We start from the raw sequence: 22,347 nt of genomic DNA on the forward strand, positions 1-22,347 counted from the left end.
AAGGGGATGGAGGGAATGAAGGGCAAGGGGAGGAGGGGTGAGGGGATTTGGAGATACAGGGACGAGGGGGTGAGGGGATGGGGGTGAGGGGACGGGGGTGAGGAAGAGAGGATGAAAAGGGAATGAGGGAGGGGTGAGATGGAATGAGGGGAGGAGCTAACAAGGGGATGAGGAGTTCAGCTGATGGGGGGATGAGGCAATGAGGGAAGGATGGGGGATGAGGGGAATGAGGGCGAGATGAGGGGACGGGGAAAGAATACAGGATGAGGGGATGAGCAGGGGATGAGGGGATGGGGGAATGAGGGAGGGACGGATGAGGGGGAATGAGAAAAGAATAAGGGGATGAGGGCAGATGACGGAGGGATGAGGGGATGGGAGAATGAGAAAGGGATGGGGAGGGATCCGGGAGGGACGAGGGGGTGAATGAGCTTCTTGACCAGGCCTTGACCCCCCAGGACAGACCTCATGGTTTTGCCTTTAATCCCACAGGATGTGGCTGACAGGACTGGCTTAGTCGCACGTGAAAGATGGATGAGTGAGCGGGTGAGTGCTGTGGCCCCACCAACGGTACGGCAGGGGAGGACAGGGCAGAGCCTGAGGTCCGGGGTCTCAGCAGGAGCTTGCCGCTGACCCTTCCTGACAAGGATGGAGAAGCCTCAGGCCGTCAGAGCTGGACCCTTCTCTGGGGAAATGAGGCCCCATGCGGCTGGGTGGCCAGGGTGACTGTGGGCCCTGCTGCTCCCCAGCCCCTCCTCACTGCCTCGAGAGAAGCCTGGCTTTGAAGGGCCGTGCCGACCTCCTCTGCTCTGGGCAGGCAGCCCCCGTGACCTGGGTAAGATGCTAGGGGAGGAGGTTGGAGCACATCTCTCTAATGCATGGATGACATCACATGCACCCTGGTCCTCACCCCAAACTCCGTGTGTGCGCATGTGTGAGAGAGACACCCGCAGCGTCTCAGTGCAGCGCCTTCAGCACAATGGTAACAGCTGGGATAAGAAACAGACTGGGGACGAGCAGCTAGGCAGTCTCGACACTAACAGTGCAGCTCACCCTTACAGAGTGACCATCATGGCCCTGCGCTGTAGAGGGTGACCGTGCCAGCCCCACCCAGCACCATCTCACTGCTCTCACAGCAGCCGGGCGCAGAGGCCGTCACCAGCCTCGCTCTCCGGGACGGAAACAAGGCTCTGCCAGGGCCCTGCTCAGCCACATCCACAGAGTTAGCAAATGGCACTGCCGTGAGGCCCCACGGTCCCTGCCCGCTGCACTGCAGACGTCTGGGACGAGACCCCGCACCACAGCCAGCATCTGCGTGTCCACAGGACTGCCCATCGTGGTGGTTCCCTGCCTGGCAAAACGGGGGCCCCAGGAAGGAGGCTCAAGTCCGACTCTCAGGACTCAGAAACCCACTCTCTCCTCCCCTCTGCATGCCCTGAGCTGGAGGCCTCCCATGCAGGCCACGCCCCAAGCCTGCTGCCCATGGGGCAGGGGCCGGCAAGCTCATTCTGGAATGGGGGAAAAGCCACAGGAGGGCCCAACCCCTCACTCAGGCACAGGGACACAGGCCCCTGAGGCCCAGGGCTGGCAAGGGATGGACAGTCCCCTCTCCTCCCGCAGAGCCATCATGTGCCTGCTTTACAGGAGCCTTCCTGGAGGTGCTAATGTTCCCACCTAGGGGTGTCTGGGACCAGCCTGGCATCCCCTCAAACATGCAGAGAGTGTGGGACCGAAACACCGCCCAGCTCAAACCGGAACAAAATGCAGACCACCCCTGCCACAAGGTCACAATGATGGGCCAGAATCTCCCTGTGCCCAGAAAACAGCTCCTACATTAGCGCCCAAGCTGGTGGGCTCCCCAGGCCCGGATCTCTCTGAGAACGGGAATCTCCCAGAGCCAGGCCAGCTGACTCCAGGCCCCAGTAGCACGACGCCGCCTCCTCCTCCTGCAAGCCCGCCCGGACGCACTGCAGTGAGAGGGAGGCCCCGCTCAGGCCCTCAACGGCTGCGCTCCGTCCTCCGCGAGGCCGCCACCACAGCCGTCCCTTGACAGGGCCTCTGCTGCACCCAGGTCCCAGGGAGAGCTGGCACAGCAGCCTTCGGAAAAGATCTGTTCATGGGAAGAGGCGTGCGCCGGGCTCAAGGGGCCATGCCAATGGGGACTCTTGCCCTGACGCCCCCGAGTGGGTCTTCTGGGCACAGTCCCTCAGCCACAGCTCTCAATCATCTGTCCTGACCCATCGCAACATGACCCGACCAGGACGTGGCCTCAGAGAGTGCTGGCCAAGTCCTGCTGCCCCGGGGCTCTGTGCCAGGAGCGGCCTCACACCACCCAACTTCAGGCCTGAAAGGCCCGCACGTGGTCTGCAAGGCCTTCTGCCTCAGCTCACTCCACAAACACCGCCCGCAAGATGTCTGCCACAGTGCTGGGGGCAGTCCTGCAGGGACCCAGGAGCGGGCAGCCTTGATCTTCCACAGGCTCGAGTTCTGGATTAGGGACTTGGAGGCCCTCCTGCCCCAGGCTGGTGTGGGCAGGGGCCTCGCTGTGGCTGGGGACAGGGAGCCACCCTGCCTCCTGCTTGACAACCTGAGTCGGACTCTCTGGTCTCATGAATTCACCACCCGCCGCTTCCACAAAAGGAGGCTCAGTGGCCACAGCCAAGGCCAGAGGAGCGTGGCTGCAGCCGCTGTCCCTCCTCCTGGCCTGGCCAGGTGAGGGGCTCACAGGAGGCTGTGGAATGTGCCGGGGCGTGAGGGTCTCCTGGGCTGGCTCCTGTCTGCCCTTCCCCATCCCCTGTGCTCACGGCTCTGCCTGCTATGGCCCCTGGCAGGGAGCGGGGAGCAGGGCTGGACCTTACAGGGTGGGACAGCCAAGGGCAGCAGGGCAGCCAGCAGCGTGCGGGACGCCGCCCCCATCCACAGGGCAGCGTGTGGCCAGGGGCAGGCAAGGCTGGGGCAGGAGGAGCGGGAGGCCAGCCAGCGTCTACTGCAGCGCAGGAAACTACGAAGCAGCCAGAATCAGGAGTGGGGGGCAGAAGGGACTCAGCCGAGAGGACGGGGTGGAAGCAATAAAGAAATCAAACCGAGATTCCGAGACCAAAAGAAAGAAGACGGGAGGGACAGGAGGACAGGTGAGCGCGTGTGTGAGGAGTCCAGACAGCTGGAAGTGAAATTCTCAGGGGTGTGGGGGCAGTCAGGGAGGAGCAGGGAAGGAAAGAAGAGGCTGAAATGAAACCGAGGGACACAGATGATACCTAGGTATGTCCGAATCAAGAAACTGCCTGCAAAACACAAACAATCACACGGTTAGTGAGGCCGGGCAGCACAGCGGGAGCGGGGAGGGGCAGGCAGAGGGGAGCGGCCGGTGGCCGCGGGCCCACTCTGAGCCAGGCAGGCTGCAAAGCGCGGGGCCTGGGAGCGGGTGAAGGCAAGGCAGTGGCAAAGCGCAGGGGCGGCCGAGGCCCCAGGCTGGAGCCAGAAGCCGGGGCTCCTGAGCCTGCACGTCGGGGAGAAAGGCCATGGAGCAGCCCGGCCCGACCCGGGTCTGAGGACACCAGCACTGTCCATGGCACAGGAAGGCCATGGGCCTGGTCAGCTAAGCCACAGGACGGTGTCTGCCTAGGGATGCCAGCAGAGGACAGTCCTCGACACTGCTCCGGGGCAGGGCTGGGGGCGCTGCCAGCACGGGCGGGAGCCAAGCGAGGGCCACGGCGCTTGGGGAGGCCACGCCCGGGCAACGCACCTCCCTCCTTTCTCAGACCCAGGGCCTTGATCCCAGCACAGGGAGGCCTCAACCCCAGAGCCGGCCCGGGACCGGCCTCACATCTCACAGCCCTCAGGGTGTGGGGCCCAAGACCCTTCAGTGACAGGTTCTCGGGCCTCCAGGAACAGGGTGGCCTGAGGTCCAGCCATGAGCCATTCCCTCCTGTGTCACCCATGGCAGCTCATCTTCTGAGGAAGACCTCAGAAACCCAGCCCTCTGTGCAGGGAGATAGTGGGGGTTTGGGGGGCTGGAGCCCCTGCCCACCCCACTGCAGGAGCTACCTGGGTTGAGGGAAGGTCAGAGGTCAGGAAATATGGTAATGAGGTAATCGCCCAGGCTCCAAAGCCCATCTCACACGGCAGACCGACCCTCCTGGGCCCCACCCCCCACTCCAAGTCCTAGTTCCCCACAGCCCAGGCACAGCAGCCCACACCCGGCAGGCAGTGCCCATGCTGGGGGCTCCAGGCCTTCTCCATGGCTCACCAGGGAGCAATCTCATGGCACAGGAGAAGCAAGGCACGAGGAAGCCCCCAAGCCCCGACCCCACCCAGCATCTGCCTCACCTCCCCCATCCCGGACGTGTCCCCCCACCATGGCGCCACCTCCACATAGAACACCCTGAGTCCTCCCCAGTCCTGCGGACGTGAGTGTAGGGCAGGCTCCCTCCGGAGGGCCGAAGGCAGGTCTGGGACCAGAGTCACTTCCGCCATGTCCAGGTCTCTGCCCACCCTGGCTACCCAGCTGCCCCCTGCCCTGGTTGCCCCTGCAGTGTCTGCATTAATGCAGGGGCTGAGCCCCAAGAACCCACTTTCTGGGTGTTTCTGATGAAACCGAGCTCTGTCTGGACCCAAGTCAGAAGAATAGGAGACAGCGCCCCCCACCCCGGGACGCTCCTTGCTTATGACCCTGACCCTCCTTGCAGGGAGGCCCTCGAGATGTTTTCCTACAGACACAGACGCCAACGAGCCATAGAGACACCCCTGGCTCCAGCTCCGAGGGTCTGCTCTGGGCTTGTGCATCATAGGCCATGTGGAGCCCCCAGGAACAGCCAGGACTGGACACTGGAGCCCCTGCCTCACTTTCCCCGAGGCCCTGGAAGGCAGCGTCTGGGACACAGTGGAGCCCGAGGGACCTCCCCACCCAGCAGGGCTGCCCTGGCAGTGCTGAGCCACCTGCCCAGGCCAACCTCAGGGGCCGCCTCCCTCTCCTAGCCCCGATGGGGCTGCCGCAGACACCCCAGGGTTCCAATACCCCAGCCCAGGTGTGGTTAAACTGGGACTGTCCAGACTGTGGGGCTTGGCCACGCCAGGAGTGTGGAAAGAAGCAGCCTGGTGGGAGGGGCCTGTGCCAAGCACTGCCTGTGGGTGCCCCACCCTGGCTGCTCAACCCCTGGCCCCAGGACGCCTGCCAGAGGCCACTGACTTGCCCCCGGCAGCGTGGTCCTGGGATATACAGCCACTTGTCCCCACGCCACCCAACCATGAAACTCCCAAGGACAGAATTCAGCTCATCCTCCAATCCCTGCGCTGGCCCCTCTACTTGGTGACGAACAAAGGGGCATGGGGAGGCCTGAGCCAGCGATGGGGGTGCACAAACAAGGAGCCAGGAGGTGCAGAGGCTGCCAGCCCCTCACCACGCAGCTCCAGCAGGTGCCAGGAAGGAGGGCCAGGAGAGCACTGGAGTGGGCCACGTCGTGTGGCTGGACCCTGCGCTGGGTGGGCCGAGGGCCTGGCAGGCTGGGAGCACACCCCGGGCCCTGTGTCCAGGGAGCCTCGGACTCACCGGTCATCTTGGGCTGGGTGGATGTATCCAGAAGAGAGGATGTTGAGAGACAGGATGTTGGGGTCGATCAGGGACTCGTCAGTCTCTGGAGTGTTTCGGATGCGGCCTGCAGAAAAGGCAACGGGCCACGGGTCACATCTCAGGGGGCAGGTGGGACCCTGGGAGGCCCTGCTGGCTGCCTCAGGCGGGAGTCCTGTCAGCAAGCCAGCTCCCCACATGGTCACTAGAGCATCGGTCAAAGGTGGCACCGGGGGTGGGTACAGGGAGGCCCCACAGGGTCCTCAGTGACCCAGGAGCCATTTGCAGTGACAGCTCTGTGGTGTTTCTCGACTGTCTCTCCGACACAATGAACACCCCACACATACACTGAGAGACACAGGTGCTTAGCCTGGAAAGCCAGGCCTTCCAGACTGCTGGAAAAGGAGGTCTAAGCGAGACGCAGAGGGGGAACGTTCTTATACCTATAAGATTATACCCACTTAATCTTATACCTAAAAACGGTGATAATAACGAGGAAAAGAAGGGAGGGAGGGAGGGAGGAGGAGAGCAGAGAAGGGAGGGAGGGGAAGGAGGGGAGGGGAGAGGAGAGAGCGTCATCTGTGCCATGAAACCTCTTCTTACAAGGGGCATGTCCAGGAGAGCCTGCTAAGATGCATGCACTGGGGGCGTCTGCCAGTCTCTGTGAAGGACACCAGGGCTGCTAGGAGGCAGGAATACTGCCCAGCAGCTTCACCTAATACTTTCTAGGCCAGACAGTGACAGTTCCACTCCGTCAAAGGAGTAAACAAGCACGTGTACATTTTCTCTGTTGCACCAGGAAGGAATGACAGCCGTCCCTCTCCTCAGCCACGCATGGACCAGATAAAACCCGGGACCCGCTAGGATTTTGTGCTGACAGGTGCACACGGGGCCTGTCCCGTCCCACTGCTGGAACCTTGACCCATAAGCTTCGCACGTGGGTCCTAGAAGGCAGGTGGGATCCCAGCAAAGTGCCCTTCCCCATGCCAGGCCCTCTGGGTCCACGCTGGGGCAGGGCCCGTGGCGGAGAAGCAGCTCGGCTGCAGGGATTGCTGCCAGGGTAGAGCCCCCGTCTGCCTTCGGGGCCCTCACTTCAGCAGCGTTCAGCCTGCTCTGAGTCTGGCCAAGTACCTAGCCCACAAAACTGACACCCATGAGCCAGCTGGTCTGGGCAGAGTGCCGGGGTGGGGTTGGGGTCCTGACCCTCTGCCGTCCACACCTCCTCTCCCTCCCCTGCCTCAAAGGGCCCGCTCACCCACTGCTCACGGACACCCGGGGTGTCTCCTCGACTCTCATCCCTTTTGCTGACCCCGTGCCCACAGTCCTGTCCAACTCACAGGGCTGCAAAGTCCCACGGCCCTCTTGGGAGGGGTGCTGAGCTGGGAGAAGGCTGTGAACCATGAGCTTGGGTCCCGGGTGGGGAGCAGGAAAGAGGGAGGTGCCCCCTAGAAAGTGACCCGGCTGCTCTGTGCCCTGAGTCCAGTTACAGGGCTGCTCTGTCACGAAGCCCAGAGGCTGAGCCTAAACCCCTTAGCCTGAAGGGGGGGTGTTGGGGTTCACACTGTATATCCCCAAATCCCTTTCAATAGCATCCCTGATCTCCCACCCCACATAAACAGACACTCTCTTGACTTCGTAGAAAGGAGGTGGGGAGAAGAAGGTGGGATCTAAGCAGGCGGGGCCTGAGTGGTGACAGACCCAGGCTGGAGGATGTGTCCCCTCAACCCTGCAGATCCAGCTTCCCTCCCGCCTTCTCTCCTGTCTGCCCTGGGGGACGGAGACCAGGACTCAGCAGGTGGGAGCGGTGCTGCCCCAGGGACGGGTCCTCAACGACCATGTGGCCAGGTCCATAAGCAGCTGTGTATTTGCTTACGTTCTGCCTGTAAATCGGTTCCCTCTTTTTAGGCTTGCCCTGAACGGCCTCGAAGGGAGGGTTTGGGGGCTTGATCCACGACTTTCCAGTTCATGTGCAATCAGACACAACACTTTAAACACAAGCATGCTCCTGAAACCTCCTGTCTACAGCCCTGCACTGGGACACAGGGTGATGGGTCCAGCCCCAGAGAAGCCACCTTAAGCAGTCACCCAGCCCGGCCATAGCAATGTCCAGGGCAAGGGAGGGCTGGGCTGGCCTCATGCTAACGGCACGCTTGAACAGATGACTGTCTGCCTCCTTGAATGAAAACTGGGAAGACAAATTCTTTACACCTTAGCAAAGAAAATGTCTGGCAGACCCAAGAGTTCCAAACAAGAGGTCATGGAAGAAAAAAGTGTAAGATCCCTGGTGATGGTGATGGGTGGACTGTGACCCGGACGTGTATGTGGAAGTCCTAACCGCCAGTACCTCCGAGTGGGACCTTATTTGGAAGTAGGGCTCTGCAGAGGTGATCAAGCTGACTACAGACGCAGTCAACCTGGCGCAGGATGGGTCCCTCATCCCACCTGCCTGATGACCTTAGGAGAAAGGGCTCGGGAAGACGCAGGCAGGGAGAAGCCTGTGAAAACACAGCGATGCGTCTACAGGCTAGGGGCGCCCGGGACTCTAGCCACCACCAGGAGCTGGAAGAGGCAGGGGAAGGTTTTCCCCGACAGCTTTCAGAGAGAGAGCGCCTCTCACCCACACTTTGATTCTGGACTTCCGGCCTCCAGAACTGTGAGATGGTAAATGCCTGCTGGTTTCAGCTACCCAGCTTGTGGCATTTGGTCAGGGCAGCCCCAGACCTCTCATATACTGATTAAACAGAAGATCGTGGCTCGTCACCCAGGTCCAAGGCTCTCCTTTGCAGGTGAGGAACTGACCCACAGGGAGGTTATGTGACTTGGCCAGGGTCACGCAGCAACAGAGGCAGAAGTGTGTTAGAACCCGGGCACCCAGCTGGAGGTCTGTGCTCTCCCCACCCGCTCGGCCCCACACCCCGAGGCAGCCCCCACCCGGCGCTCACCCACAACCAGCTCGCGCACTTCCTTCCAGCGGATGTGGCTGCCCGTCTCGTGCAGTAGTGTCACCGTTATCCGTCGCTGGATGCCCTGCCGGGGCCAGGAGAGAGGATACAGTCAGACCGCTGGGGCGGTGGGGGGACACGTGGGGTGGGGGAGGGGGACCCAGGCAGGGGAGGGGCAGGGAGGGGCTCACACGTGGTGGAGGAGGAAGGTCCACGTGGAGTGTGGGAGGGGGACACAGGCAGGGGAGGGGCAGGGAGGGGACTCGCACCTGGTGGAGGAGGAAGGTCCCCATGCACGGCATGCCCCCACGGTGGTCCACCACGGCTGGGATGTAACTGGAAGAGAGACACACATGAGGGGCGGTCAGCCCTCCTCCCCACCCTCCTGGCCCCACAGGACCCTGGCACAACAGTGGATGGAGCAAAAACAGGGAAAAATCAGCAGCTCTGTCTAGTGAAGGTCAGGTGGCCTGGACCATGGAGACCGCAGTCAGCTGAGCACAGAAACCCACCAGGCCTCCTGGCCATCACCTCGCGGCCCTGACCACTTCACTGGCAGGGTGTCCAGCAGGGAGACACCGTAGGAAGGCCTGGCCCCTCTGGGCTGGGTTTCTAACAGTCCCGAGGGTCCTCTGCTTCTCCTCAGCCCTGCAGATCTGCAGCCCAAGGCCACAGGATCCAGAGGAAATCCCAGCAGATGGGCTCGTCTGCTCCAACCTCTAAGACTCCGTCCCACTCGGGGCAAGGACCTGAGTCTCCACCAGGCCCCACCCTGAGCCGCCAGCCTCAGCCCAGCTCCCCACTGGCCCCAGGGCACCAGGTAGGCCCCCACTGGCCTCTGCACTGGGGCCCTGGGACCCACTTCCCCCAGGCCTCAGGGCTCCCCTCCCACCTTCCTCAGGTCTTTGCTCAAAAGTCCCTGGATCACTTCATGCCACGTCTGCCGCCCCAGCCCCCCAGCCACTCCCCTAGTGTGCTGCCCTTGTGTTCTGGACCGTGGGGCCACCAGTCCAGGCGCTTATCAGTCTAGGCCCTCTCCGCCCCCACGCCAGCTCCTCCAGGACGGCGGGGAGCTTTGTCTGTGTTACTCCCCAGGCCCTAGACGAGGCCGGGCCCACGGGAGGTCTGCAGTGAACACCCACTGGAAGAACGACTCTGGACGGCCCAGGGCCTCGTCCCTCTCCGGCCGCTGGCCACACCCCGGGGGCCCCAGCAGCAGCACTCACTCGCCGTTGGCCTCCAGCTCACAGATCTCGAAGTAGACCAGCAGGTCGTATTTGCAGTGGCAGGGCCCCGGGCAGGGCCGCGTCAGCGTGCTGAGCTTGGTGGCGGGCACTGTGGGGACGGGAGGGAGGCGTGTGCGGAGGGCAGACCCGACCCATCGTGTGCCAAGGGCACACTCACAGAGGAGACGTCAGGGCCAAGGGGCTCAGCGGCAGCGAGGGCACCTCCCCCTCAAGGGAAACAACCAGCCAACCCCAGCCATGCCCAAGTCACGCGCGGTCCTGTGCACTCTCAGGCCTCAGCCCGTCACTCGGGTGCTCAGGCTCTCCGTACCCCAGCTAGGAGAGGCACACGGCCACGCACATGGGCACAGCTCATAAGGAGGACAGGGATCAAGACCCCAAGAACCCGAGGGGCGGCAGCAGAGCCCCTTGTTCAAAAGCCTACAACCCTCACGTCTCCTCTGCCACGCGGCCAGGCCTGTCACCCACACCACACTTTGGCCACAGCCTACTGCACCAGTCCGAGCACCTCTCAGCGGCACCCGGGCCAGCCCGAGAGGCCCTGCCCCTCAGTGCCCACTGGCCCTCCAATCACGTCCAGCTCCTGGCAAACAGCCTCTGCCCACCACTGCCTCCTCTGAGACCCAGCACACAGGCCCTCCTCCAGCAAGTGCCATCTGAACCTCCTCTGCCTCTCCCACAAAGATGGATCTACAGGTCTTTCTTGCAGGCTGTGGGAGGACTGAGTCACAGGGAGCCCATGTGCCAGCCAGAAAGCCTGTGCAGACCAGGCACAGGCCCTGCCGCAGCTGGGGGCGCCCTCCCGAGTTGTCCTCAGCCTGCAAACCTTCATCTTACACAGTGCAGAGGACGTGTCCTCAAAAGGCAGGCACGAGAGGCCGACACCCGGTCCCCAGGTGCGCAGACCCAGTGCTGCCACACGCCAGCTGCAGAGGCAGCTTCTCATGCGGGCGCCTACCCTCTGGGGCTCTGATGCCTGGAACACAGCCCCTCCTGCAGGAGGGTTTCAGGGAAGTGAGGGCCTCAGTCTGGCTGTCTCCAGCTCCCCAACCATGACCCTGGGTTTTGGTCTTGCAGGAAAAAACTCCACTCTTTTAACTAAAACCCAAAGGATGTCAAGTGCTATTCCATGACGCACCTGTTCCCACAGGCAGGGGCTCCAGGCAAAAGCTCTGCTAGATACGCCTCCCCCACTGACCCCACACTCTCGCTCCCACCTCCAGCCTCGGCCCCCCATGAAGGAGCTTCCTAGATTGCCTTTTACCCCCAAATCTCCACCTCTCTGTGTTCAGCGGAGATGCCAGAAGTCCCCTCAAAGCCCCCAACACTCTTGCTGCCTGCCTTCCTCGGCTCCCCATGCCTCTGCCACCAGCTGCAGGCTACTCCATGGACGCAGGACAGACCCTTGCTCCATGGGACCCCGTGAGGCCCAACAGGCTCGGGTGGCCCCAGAGTGCCCAGCCCCATCACGGAGGACTGCACCCACTGCGGAGCGCAGCCCACTTCAGCACCCACAGTGAAGGGCACTCGCTGCCCTGAGGCGGCTCCAGAGACCCTTCCTACCTGGCTTGGACAGTGGCATGACCCGCGGGAAGTGGCGGCGCGAGGGCCTCAGGGGGCTGTGGAGGAGGAAGCACTGGTGTGAGGTGTCTGTGGGAGGCTGGGCTGGAGGGTCAGGAGACAGAGGGGCCACAGGCCCCAGGTGCCCATCCTTGCCCCCTCCTGCCCTGTCTCCCCCAAGGCCATTTGGGTAGGAGGAAGAGGAGGGACCCTCAGGACCCCAGATCCCACCACAGGGGTCACAGGAAACCAGGGTAAAGGTCAAGCTCTGGCTCCCAGTCCAGAGTCCCCCAGCCACTCCCAAGGACAGACAAGCACCCCCAAAACAAAGTCCTCACTGCCTGTCTCTCCCTGACGCCCTGGAGGGCCCCTGAGCTCTCGGTCCTGCCTGACAGCTGCAGGGAGATGGAGATGGGAAGAGACACGCCCCCCGAGGCCTCTATGCTGTTCTCTCTGCACTGGAGGTGCCCGGGAGGGGTTGGCCTGGCCCAGGGTAGACACTCTCGTCCCACCTTCAGGGTCTGGGGTGAGACACTACAGCCCCGCAAGTCTGTCTGGGCGCCCCATTTCTAAAGGCCTCGGGAGTGAGGGAGCTAGGCTGGGCTTCCCCCAGGGGTGTCAGCTGGGCCCCTTTCCTGGGGTCCTCGGTGGGCAGCAGAAGTGGTCTCCCTGGCATCCTCCAGCTGGCAGTCCCTGCACACTGCCCAGGCCAGCAGGAGGTGAAGGTTCCCTGAGCATTGCTCACAAGGAACCCTCCTTAGTCCTGACGGGGAGAAGCTGCAGGCAGGCCCAGAGCTCTTCACTACTGAGTCCTGCCAGCCTTGGGCAGAAGGCCTCCCGGATGGGCAGGGGAGGCGGGCTTTAGGGGGCGCATGGGTTCTGCAGCCTCAAGACAGCTGGATGAAAAGATCCGGGCAGGGGCTGGGAGGACAACAGCCCTGAACCCCCGAGCCAGGGCGCTGACCTGAGCACGTCCTTGCAGAGGGGCGGGAACGGGTGCTGCTGGTAGTGGCCGAAGACCTCGAACACAATGGGCTGGCTTTTGATGTACTCAATGAAGGACTTGGTCACCTCCACTGCGATCTGGTGGGCGGCAGGTGGGAGAACGGGAGGGCACGGCCAGGCCACATTCAAGGGGCAAGGAGAGTCACATCAGTCAGCCAGTTGCTCCAGCCCAGATCTGGGACCCCAGCTGGGCCCCTCTGCCCACAACAGGCAGCAACCTCCTCCAGGCCCTTTGGCCCAGCCCCTCCTCCCGCCATGTGCCCCAGGCAGGACTGTGGAGCGCGTCCCTTGGCCTCTCTCCCCAGGACGAACGGGGGCCACGTGGTCAGCTGCTTTTTCAGAACACAGAGCTGGGGAAGGGGACAAAGGGCAGCACTGGCCCCTGCAGGATGCCCCTTCTTGGGCCCTGGCCCACTCAGCAGGAGTCATGGGTTGGACCGTGTACCCCTCACCAAATTCATATGTTGAAGTCCTAACCCAAGACCTCAGGATGAGAGTGTATCCTGAGACACGGCCTTTACAGAGATGACAGAGTTAAAGGGAGGCCTTTAGGGCAGGTCCCACTCCAGCACAGCTGCTGCCCTATGAAAAGGGGAGGTCTGGGCCCACACACATGCAGAGGGGGAAGGCCACATGGACAGAAGCGAGAAGAGGCGGCCGCTCTACAAGCCAAGGACAGATGCCTAAGAAGGAGGTGCCCCTGCCCACTCCCTGATCTGGGGCTTCCAGCCTCCAGAGCGGGGAGGCCACAGTTCTGTTGCTATAGACGCCCCCTCTGTGGTGCTTTGTGGCAGAAGTTCCAGCTGGCTAACCACCGAGTCTCCAAGACGTCAGCCCTGCCACATCAATGCCCGTGGCCTGGCACGCAAGGCCTGGCTCCCTGGGAGCTTTCTTTATCATCGTTAAGCACCTCTTTCCCAGCTGCCCCAGGAGCCGGGCTCTCCACCTCGAGGAGGAGCTGCTCCACCCTAAAGGCCCCTCCTTTCCATCCTTCTAGCTGCCCGCTGCCAGCACTCTCCTGCCTGGAGTTTTTTGGGCCTCTGGGACGTTGCTGGCACCCATTCCCGACACCCATGCCAGGGCTGTCCTTGCTGACCACCCCTGGCCTCGGTACAAACCCAGGCCCCACTGTACCTGCAGCCGGCTCCCCGTCCGCCCTACACTCACCACCGGCTGCTCTCGGGGACTCTGAGCTACCCCACCACCCAGTTGTAAACCCATTAAGGATCCCCCACTTAGAAATCGCCTCCACACCCCGCCTGGCACTGGCGTTCCTGGTGCTCAGGGCAACCCTGGCCCACAGCTGGGCTTCAGAATAGGAAGAGTGGGCCATGATCAGAGATGCCCTGGGAGGAGTCGGTCAGTGGCAGGGATGGGAGAAGCGCCTGGAACGTACGTTCTGGACGTGGTAGAAGCCGAGTGGGGGGCCTCTGCCTGTGTTCTTCAGGGGCTCCGTGGAGAAGGCCTCATCGTGGCGGTGGATGAAGCTGCAAAGCAGCGGAGATGATGCTTTGGCGTGGGGCAGGGGACCCAGGACGAGACCTTACCAGGTGGAACCCACCTCCCAGGAGGGCGCTGGGGCGTGCAGGGCCTTCGGGCTGGGCTGACGCGGGTACCAACACGGCCTGCCCTGCTCAGCGCCCAGGCAGGGAGCCTTGGGCACAGAGTCCCATGCAGCATGGGGACACAAGGGCAGCGGGGCTCACTTGAACTGGCAGAAGATGTCGGCATATTCGGCAGAGATGCTGGACGCCTGCAGGACGGTCACTCGGAAGGTGAAGGTGCTGCCCAGGCGGAGGTGGTCCAGGGCCGCATCCAGGGGCCCGTCCAGCGCTGTCTTCTCGGAGCTGTCTAGGAGGAGGCCTTCTGGGGGCACCGCTGCTGGGAGTCAGGGAGACGGTCATGGACCTCTAGACCCTACTTTCTTCTGGCCGCAGGCCCGGGCCGGGCTCTGGAACCAGGTCTCAGCATGCCCCGCGCCCTGCGCGGCGGGGGTGAGTGACCCACCTGAACAGGTGTTGTTGTTGACTTCGTCGGCTGAGGGCCCTGAGTCTGCCCCCTGGCCCTGGCCCTCCACAATGCGAAGCTCCTCCTGGGAGGTTCCAGAGCGGGACATCCCCACCACGGGGCAGGACTCGGACTGGAACTGATCAGAGGGGACCAGTCAGAGAGAGCCGGGAGCCGGCGGGGAGGGGCACCGCACACCGTGTCACAGGCCCACGGGAGGGCTATGCCGCCCAGAGCCTGGGCTGGGGCCTCCAAGGACCCACACCCCAGATCTGCCCCTGCCTTGTGGGGGGGTACCCACCTCCCCAGGCCTCAGTTTCCCCTGCTGTGGCTGTGCATCTTTGGATTCTACAGCCTATGGCTATGTGAGGTCTGAGCCGTCCTGGAAACAACTCGCCACCCGTCTCTTAGATCTGGTCTTCAGTTCAGCTGGACCCCCACCTGCCAGGGTCCCTTGCCCAGCAGGTCAGCTCTCTCCCCTCCCCCTCTTGGGCACCCCCAACACTGGCAGCCCCTCCAAGAGAAAAGGTGTTGGGCAGACAGACCACCCTTGCTCAGGGAGTAGGGTTCCGGGTAACAGTACAGCCAGGTGGGCGCAGGTTCTCTGAGAAGTGAGTGTAAGAAGGTGGGGCAGGAGCTGCCTGAGCGGGGGCTAGGGTGCGCTTTTCGGACCTTCCTCCACCACTCTCTCTCTAAGAGCAGAAAAGGAGCCTGAGTGGTCCAGGTGCCACTGGACACCGCCAGCCCTTCACATGAGGACCGAAGGTGGGCAGCCTAAGGGGTCCCCTTCCTCTCACTGCAGGGAACAGGCGAAGGGGGCAGTGGGAATGTGCTGCTGTGGGGACCCAGAGGACAGTGGGCCCAGAGAAGGGAGACAGGTAGGGGTGGCTGCACCTCAGAGTCTGTTCTGGAGGCTCGTGCTGTCTACCTGCTCTGTGCCCTAGTTTGGACCCTAGAGACGCTGTGGTGGGGGATGGGCACATCCAGGAGTCAGGGCAAACCCAGGGAAAGGGGCGTGGTGTGCTTTAAACATTGAGAGATGGGGCAGGCTCAGCACTCTGGACGAAAGGGAAGAACCCCAAGAGGACTCAGGGCCCATGGGATGGGACAGGGTGGCAGAGGAGCAAAGAGTATGGGACTCCAGTGAGCGCCAGGTCCCTCCAGGCCTGGGACTTGGGAGAGAGCTTGATACCTTTTCAAAATGCTGGTCGTCAAAGGAGATTTTAGCAGTTCCCGACTGGCGGACACCAGAGCCGTAGTCAGGGGCCTCTTCATCGGCTGCAGAAGGAACGGAGCAAATGGCTGGAGCCCAGCTTGTCCCCTAAGGTGGGTGTGGGCAGAGCCAGGCCGAGCCACCCCACAGTCAAGGTGAGGGTGCAGGAGCCAGAGCAGTCAGCAGGGTCCTGACCAAAGCTGCTGCCCGGGCCTCAGTGACAACCAGGCACGTCCCTGGACACTGACCACCAGCCTGCTCTGCCCAGGGGCCCCAAAGTGGCCACAGCCTCATCACAGCCCACATTGACAGGGGTCATGAAGTCTGTATTTTTAAAACCAAATCTTGCCCCGTTCCCAGGTGCTCAAGAACCCGAGCAGCCCCTCAGCATCTCAATGTGCAGAGACCACTCTGCCGGCCCTGCGGGTCCCACCTCCAGCATCACCACATGCTTCTGCCACCACCCGTGCAGAGCGACCACCTGTCACCTGCCTCAACATTCGAGGGCCGCCAGCCGCTCCCCAGGCCTGCCCACCGCAGGCACCCACACCCTCCAGCCTTCAAAGCTCCCCATGGACCCTGTCCACTGCCTGAAGCCCTGGGCTCTGTCCTGCCGCAGTCTGTGCCAGGCAGCACCTGCTCATGGAGGAGTCCGTGCTGAGGGAACAGCAAACTGACCTCGCCCCGGTCACAGGCAGGGCTGGTGAGACTTCTGAGACCACCACCGCCAGGGCCAGTGCCTTTGCTAAGCTCCCTTCTCTGCCACCACAGCCATTAGACAGGGAAACCCATTAGGTGTCACCCAATAGAAAATATTCAGTTGTGGGATGGCCTGCAGGAGGCCGGCAACCCAGCCCAGGAGAGCAGCACTTCCAAGACACCGTCCCAGCCTGGCTTCCCGGCACATGACCTGGGGCAGCAGGAGCTGTGGACCTGGGCACACAGACCTGGGCTCGGAACTGCTGTGCGCCTTCTTAACTGGCGACCGTCATCTGAGCAGTGGGGCACCTATCAATCCCATAGGGTGCAGGGCAGAGGGAGACCTTTGAACTGAGCTTGAACTCAGGGCCTGGGAAATAGGCAACCTCCCTGTGGACCCCAGAGGTCCCCTCTGACCAAAGGCAGACCAGGAGGGCAGTTGCCCTCACAAGGACATGAGCCAGCCCCACAGCCTCTGGTGCAGGCCCACTCTCAAGGGGTGGCTGTCAGGGTGGGGGCCCATGGGAGGAAGTGGTTCGGAAGGCTCCACTCAGCCCTGGAGGACCCCTCGGTGGGAGCTGCGGACGCAGGCAGGATCAGGAGGACCTGGCAAGGTGCCACCTCCTGGGATGAAGGGGGAGGTGCTAGGTATTCCCAGCTTCCCTGAGCATTGCAACTCCAGTAAACATCCCACCTTCTGGCCTCGGGGCTGGGGCCCTTCCCTGGTGCTCACCCTCTCTCCCCAGCCGGACCCCTGACTCTCAGCACTGTGGTATCAGAGACTGGATGACCAGCAATGACATGACCAGTGGGAGGTGCTGCAAACAGCATTTAGAAATTACAGGCTAGGCTGGGCACGGTGGCTGGCCAGCTGCGATGGCTCACGCCTGTGATCCCAGTGCTTTGGGAAGCCAAGGCAGGCAGATCACTTGAGGTCAGGAGTTCAAGAGCAGCCTGGCCAACATGGTGAAACTGCGTCTCTACTAAAAATACAAAAACTAGCCAGGCGTGGTGGCGTGCACCTGTAGTCCCAGCTACTCTACTCGGGAAGTTGAGGCAGGAGAATCGCTTGAACCTGGGAGGCGGAGGTTGCAGTGAGCCCAGATCATGCCACTGCGCTCCAGCCTGGGTGACAGAGCAAGACTTTGTCTCATAAAAGAAATTATGGGCTAAGGAGAATTTAACAATAGAGTCAAATTAATTAATTAGGTGAGATTAAAATTGTCCAAGGCAGCCAGGATGGCAGGGCAGCGTGACCAGACGCCTTGCATCTTTCAGGAGCTGTGAGAAATCTCAGGGTGGGGAAGATGAGCCATCTCAGAGTTGGGGGACTCGACATCCGGAGAGGGGTACGGCTGTCTTTGCCAGCTCCTCTGAGCAGCCTGGCCCGGCAGCCAGGAGCCCTGCAGCCATGGATGCTCGTCCTCTCTGCATCCACCCGCCCGTGTCTGTCTGTCTGTACTACTTCTTCCCAGGGTGCCCAGGCAGCCAAGGCCTTTGAGAGGAAGAGTAGTGGTCCCTGGTGAAAGGAGACCATGGTAGAGGAGCCCGGGCCTTGGGAGGGTGCAGAGAAGGGAGTGAAGAAGCCCGGGGCAGGGCTTGGGGGTTCAGGGAAGGAAGTGGGACCTGACCTCACGGCACTAGCCACCTGTCGGCCTGCGGCTTCCCAGGCGGCCAAGCTTCTTCACGTCTGCGCTCCTGACTACCCTTCAACATTCCTATCAGGTGGGGAGCATTAAAACGGATCCATTTACACCTGAGCAAAGCAAGGCTCACAGGCACTCTGGGGCTGGCCTGGTGCCTCCGGCCATTGGGAGGGGTGCGAGCAGTGCCAGTCTCCACCTCCCACAAGGGAGGGGCTTACAGCTTCAGGCCAAGGGTGGAGGGAGATGGGCCTGTGCCTGAGAACAGGGAGGGCATAGGGAAGCAGGAGCACCCCAGGGAGGGCTGCCCTGGGCAGGGCCGGGGACGGGGGCTGGGCACTCGCAGGCCTTTCCTGGGGCTGCAGAGACAGCCAGGTGGGTGGGATGGGTTGAGAGAGACCACCTGCTCTGCAGCAGGCTGGGGAAGGATGCAGGTGGCCTGATGGGAAGGCGGGGACCCCCCCAACCAGCGCAGGCTCAGAAGGCGCTGGGCTCAGCCTGCATGGCCCCTGAGGCACCCCCAGCTGTCTCCGGGGAGGCCAGAGGCCAAAGCCAAGAGCTGGGCAGTGGGGGCTTCCATTCCAGGGCCCACTTGGGGCCAGCAGCCCGGGGCACAGCCCAGGACACGGTGGAAAAACAGCTTCAGGTTGACCCCAGGGAGAGTGGAGGGCTGGGTGAGGCCAGCTCTGCACTGACCACCACCCGATGCCAGAAGGCCCTTCTCAGGTCCCCATCTTTGCCTATGAAGGTGAGAGCCAGCCCCCGTGGCCCCACTGCCGCCCACACCTTTGGCTGGCACGCACCTGAGATGGCCTGGACCGCCACACGGAGGAAGCCCTTCACCTCGCCCTTCTCACTGACGATCGCCACGCGGTGCACCAGGGGCACGGGGTACAGCAGGTTGCTCAGGTACACGAAGGCCCTGCGGAGAAGCAGAGGCCGCGTCACGGGTCACCCCTCCAAGCGTGTTCTGAGTGGCAGCGGCGGCAGCACGGCCCGGCTCACGACACAACACGGCGCTGCAAAGCAGAGGGAAGCCACCGGACGGGACAGCCAGGACGGGACAGCGAGAGCGGAGGGGCAGGCAGGGTGGGCACCAGAGGAGACAGGAGGTGGGGGACAGAGAGGAGGACGAGGAATGAGCTGCGGCGAGCAGAGCCCAGCTGGGCCCGGACCCGGCTGCCTGAGAAGCGAGCAGCGGAGGAGGGAGGTTTCAGCCTGCTTCAAGGAGGATGGGGACCGGACCAGGACCCAGACCACGTTGCGCTGCCCCCTTCTCACACTGGCACTGATGGCCAGCATCGCCCTGCCTCCTGCCTACTTCCCAGAGATCCCTGATGCTCACAGACCCCACAGAGACCCTTCCCCAAACAGAAACTCAGCAGGTAGGAGCTCTGAGGTGAGTCGGCCAAGACGGGGCACCCCCAGCCCAGGGCCCAGGGAGGCGCTGAATGGAGCCCTGAGGACACCCCCAGGGTCATGGCGGGGTCCAGAGCACCAAGAGCCCCCCCTTTCCCAGGACCAGCCTAGGCAGAGACCACAAGCCCCTACGGTCGACGGGTAGCTGCTGCCTTCTCTGTGCTGACCCATGTGTGGGCAGCTGGGAGGCCGGAGAGGACCCTGTGAAGACTGCACACCCCTCCCCAGCAGTCCAGGAGTGCATGCTGAGATTGGGGCACTTTCCTTCAGGGGAAGGAAGCCTGGCATGAGAAGGACACCCGGGTAAGTCCTGCTGTGGCGGGGGAGGCCCACGGCTCGGCTCAAACTTCAGACCAGGAAACTGCCTCCGTAACCCTCCGGCCCCGTCCAGGCGGTGAAGCCCCCATAAACACAGCACCCACGGACCTGAGCACAAAGTGGGTAGGAGCACAGCCCCTGTGGGGACGGGCAGGACGTGACACAGGAGGGTGGGAGGTGTGTGAAGGAGGTGCAGAGGTGGAAGGTGAGGGGCCTGGAGACAGAATGGGGGGTGGAGGGTCAATGACGAGGAGGCAGCAAGGTGGTCTGAAGTCCTCGCCAGGGAGTCAGGGCAATGGGGGGTCAGGGAGAGCAACCATAGTGGGGGCAGGGGCGCAGAAGGGGGAGGCCTGCCGGCCAGGCGGGCACTGGCACCAGGGCGGGGCTGTGGGTGGAGGAGAGGTGGGTCACCTGCTCTGCTTGGCTCACCCAGGGCTCTGACTCCACCCAGGCTGGGCCCGTGGTCTTGCCCCAGGGGAGCACCCGGAAAGATACCCTGCTTCCTGCTCCAGGCAGGTGCGGCTCTGAGCTCTGTGACCTCAAGCACGGGAAAGGGCTGTGCCTGGGGCCTCGATTCCAGAGCAGATATTGACGAGGCGTGGAGTGAGACTCAGCGGGTTGTGAATGCCCAGCACCCTCTCAGGTGGGTTCCTGACCCTGCTCCCCCAACCCCCATCCCCCGTGATGCAGCAAGTCAGAAGCCAGCACTACTGTGGCCCCTCCTCCTCATCAAATCCATCAGTTCCACCTCAACGGTCTCCAAGAAGCCCCTCAACTGTTCCATCACCACCAGCCCCGCCCTGCCTGGCCCCCACAGCAGCCAGAAAGGTCTCAGGGCACCGATCAGACACATCCCCCATGCCCTTGGTGACGCCCAGGTTCCTTATACGGGTGTCCATGCCCCACGTGGCCCTGGGGGTCCACGTCCTGCCTCCCCCTCACAGTCAAGCTCAGCCTCAACCCAGCCTTGCGGCTCCTGGGCCTGTGGATGCCCTGGGTGTCTCTGCTCCCAAAGGGGAAGCCGTACCCTCGATCTCATCTGCCGCCTCAAGTCTCCTCGGAGGCCCAGGGGTCCTAGCAACCGTCAGGACCTTCCCCTTGGCCACCTCGTTCGTTCTGACTTTATACATCCCCATGAAAGTTCCCTTGCTTTCCAAGTGGCCCTGCTGAGCTGAGCCCTCACCACAAAACGGCCCAGGCAGGGCTCACAGCAGGAAAAGGGTCTTGCTGCCCTCCAGGGCCTGAAAGTCTCCTTAGGCCTCCCTTCTGGGGTAGAAGAAGCCCCTTGGTGGCTGCTTGGGCCCTGTCTCCAGCACAGCACCCCCTCTAAAGACACCCCCCGAGAAGTGAGGGCCCCACACCCCGGAGCCAGTCAGGGACCTGTTACCACAGGGCTGCGGGCAGCTCTGCCTGACTTCGGTGTGGGGGCTGGGGCTCCACTGCCCAGGCCACCCACCCAGGTTGTGTCCAGAAGCGCCATGGATGCTCACCCTGGCCCTCACCCCGAGAGAACACCCCGAAGGGCGGGGCCCCTCCCCACAGTCCTGCCAGGTGCCCCGCAGTGGGGGACTCACCAGCATCCCCTTGGGAGGGGGACGGCAATGCCTTCCCTCCCCAGGGCACCCTGGCTCCTGGAAGAGAGTCTCTGCCTGACAGTGGGGGTGCGGCGAGGGGCTGAGCAAAGTAAGATGTCCAGGAGAGCCAGGACTCAGGCCACTGCAACACAGGCCCTTCCAGGCGGCGGGCGCCCCACGCTGGGGGAGACACAAGGAGTGCGGGCAGGACAGTCCATGCGCCAGCCTCTGCACCAGCCCTGCCTTCCAGCCCCCACCCACCCCGCCCTTTCCCGGGTGCAGTGCCCACTGCAAACAGCCTGGGGTTGGAGGGCAGAAGGGCACTGAGGATGGAGAGGCTGCCCCACCCCTACCCAGTCTGCAGGGAGCCCATGGGTGGTGCTCAGAGAGGGGGCGGGACCCCTCTCACTGTGGGCCAGGTGAGGACACTGCCAGGCACGGGGTCTCTGAATCCATCGGCACAGCCTCCCAGGAAGGAGAGGCTATAGCTGTCCCGGGCCACCCAGCAGAGCCAGACACTATCTTTCCCACCCCAAAGGCCCCTCGCCAGGGCTGCCTTCCCGGAAGCTCAGGGCAGTTCCACAGGGGCTGCTGGCAGTCAGCAGAGCCCCAGGCTCTGGGGCCACCCACATGTGCCACTCATGGCACCACAGAGGTGATCCACCAACTTCTGAGCTCCCCAGGACCACATCCAAAGGGAGGAGACTCCTGCATCTGAGTGAGGGAAGTGGCCACCCCATACTCGCTCTGAGCTCTCAGGGTCTCACACTGACCCCCTCCTGACTCTGCCCCACTGCCCCTGAAAGGCCAGGTCCAAGAGGGTCTGAGGCAGTGCACAGAGAGGTAAACTGAGGCACAGGTCACACGTGAGGCGGCAGCAGGCAGGCCCCATCCGGGCTCTCTCCACAGGGCCTCCCTGCTGAATAAACGCTGCGTGGAACTGGCTGTGGGCTTCCTGAGGGGACGCCTTCTGCCAGGCTGCCAACCGTGGGCTCAGGCACCAGCGATGCAGCACACACTTGAGTGCCCCACAAATCGGACAGGGACTGGGCTCGAGGAGAAGGCCCAGGCCCCTCGCAGCCCCAGGCTCAGATCACCCCACTGAGAAGCAACATGGCAGAAACCACAGCAGCCGGCTTCCGTGGCAAGCACACGGGCCC

At 62.9% G+C, this 22,347-nt stretch overlaps 1 protein-coding gene across 18 annotated transcripts in view; it reads right to left on the minus strand.

Annotated features, from left to right (window-relative positions):
- KIF1A (kinesin family member 1A) overlaps positions 1 to 22,347 on the minus strand; it is a 123,766-nt gene that overhangs the window by 18,541 nt on the left and 82,878 nt on the right. For 11 of the 18 annotated variants that reach the window (XM_064383415.1, XM_064383414.1, XM_064383418.1 and 8 more), the window contains 11 exons: positions 18,680 to 18,798; positions 15,514 to 15,599; positions 14,322 to 14,460; positions 14,021 to 14,192; positions 13,711 to 13,801; positions 12,274 to 12,392; positions 11,313 to 11,368; positions 9,729 to 9,837; positions 8,772 to 8,838; positions 8,503 to 8,587; positions 5,543 to 5,648 (listed from right to left, as the gene is read on the minus strand). In XM_064383415.1, coding sequence (XP_064239485.1) covers positions 5,543 to 5,648; positions 8,503 to 8,587; positions 8,772 to 8,838; positions 9,729 to 9,837; positions 11,313 to 11,368; positions 12,274 to 12,392; positions 13,711 to 13,801; positions 14,021 to 14,192; positions 14,322 to 14,460; positions 15,514 to 15,599; positions 18,680 to 18,798 — 1,149 coding nt within the window. Of the gene's footprint in view, positions 1 to 3,251; positions 3,279 to 5,542; positions 5,649 to 8,502; positions 8,588 to 8,771; positions 8,839 to 9,728; positions 9,838 to 11,312; positions 11,369 to 12,273; positions 12,393 to 13,710; positions 13,802 to 14,020; positions 14,193 to 14,321; positions 14,461 to 15,513; positions 15,600 to 18,679; positions 18,799 to 22,347 lie in introns of all 18 variants that reach the window. The other 7 variants (XM_064383413.1, XM_064383416.1, XM_064383412.1 and 4 more) reach the window with 1 other exon arrangement.

The sequence above is a fragment of the Aotus nancymaae genome, unplaced genomic scaffold (assembly GCF_030222135.1).
Source record: "Aotus nancymaae isolate 86718 unplaced genomic scaffold, 86718_ANA_hifiasm-v0.15.2.pri h1tg000031l, whole genome shotgun sequence".
NCBI classification, from domain to species: domain Eukaryota; kingdom Metazoa; phylum Chordata; class Mammalia; order Primates; family Aotidae; genus Aotus; species Aotus nancymaae.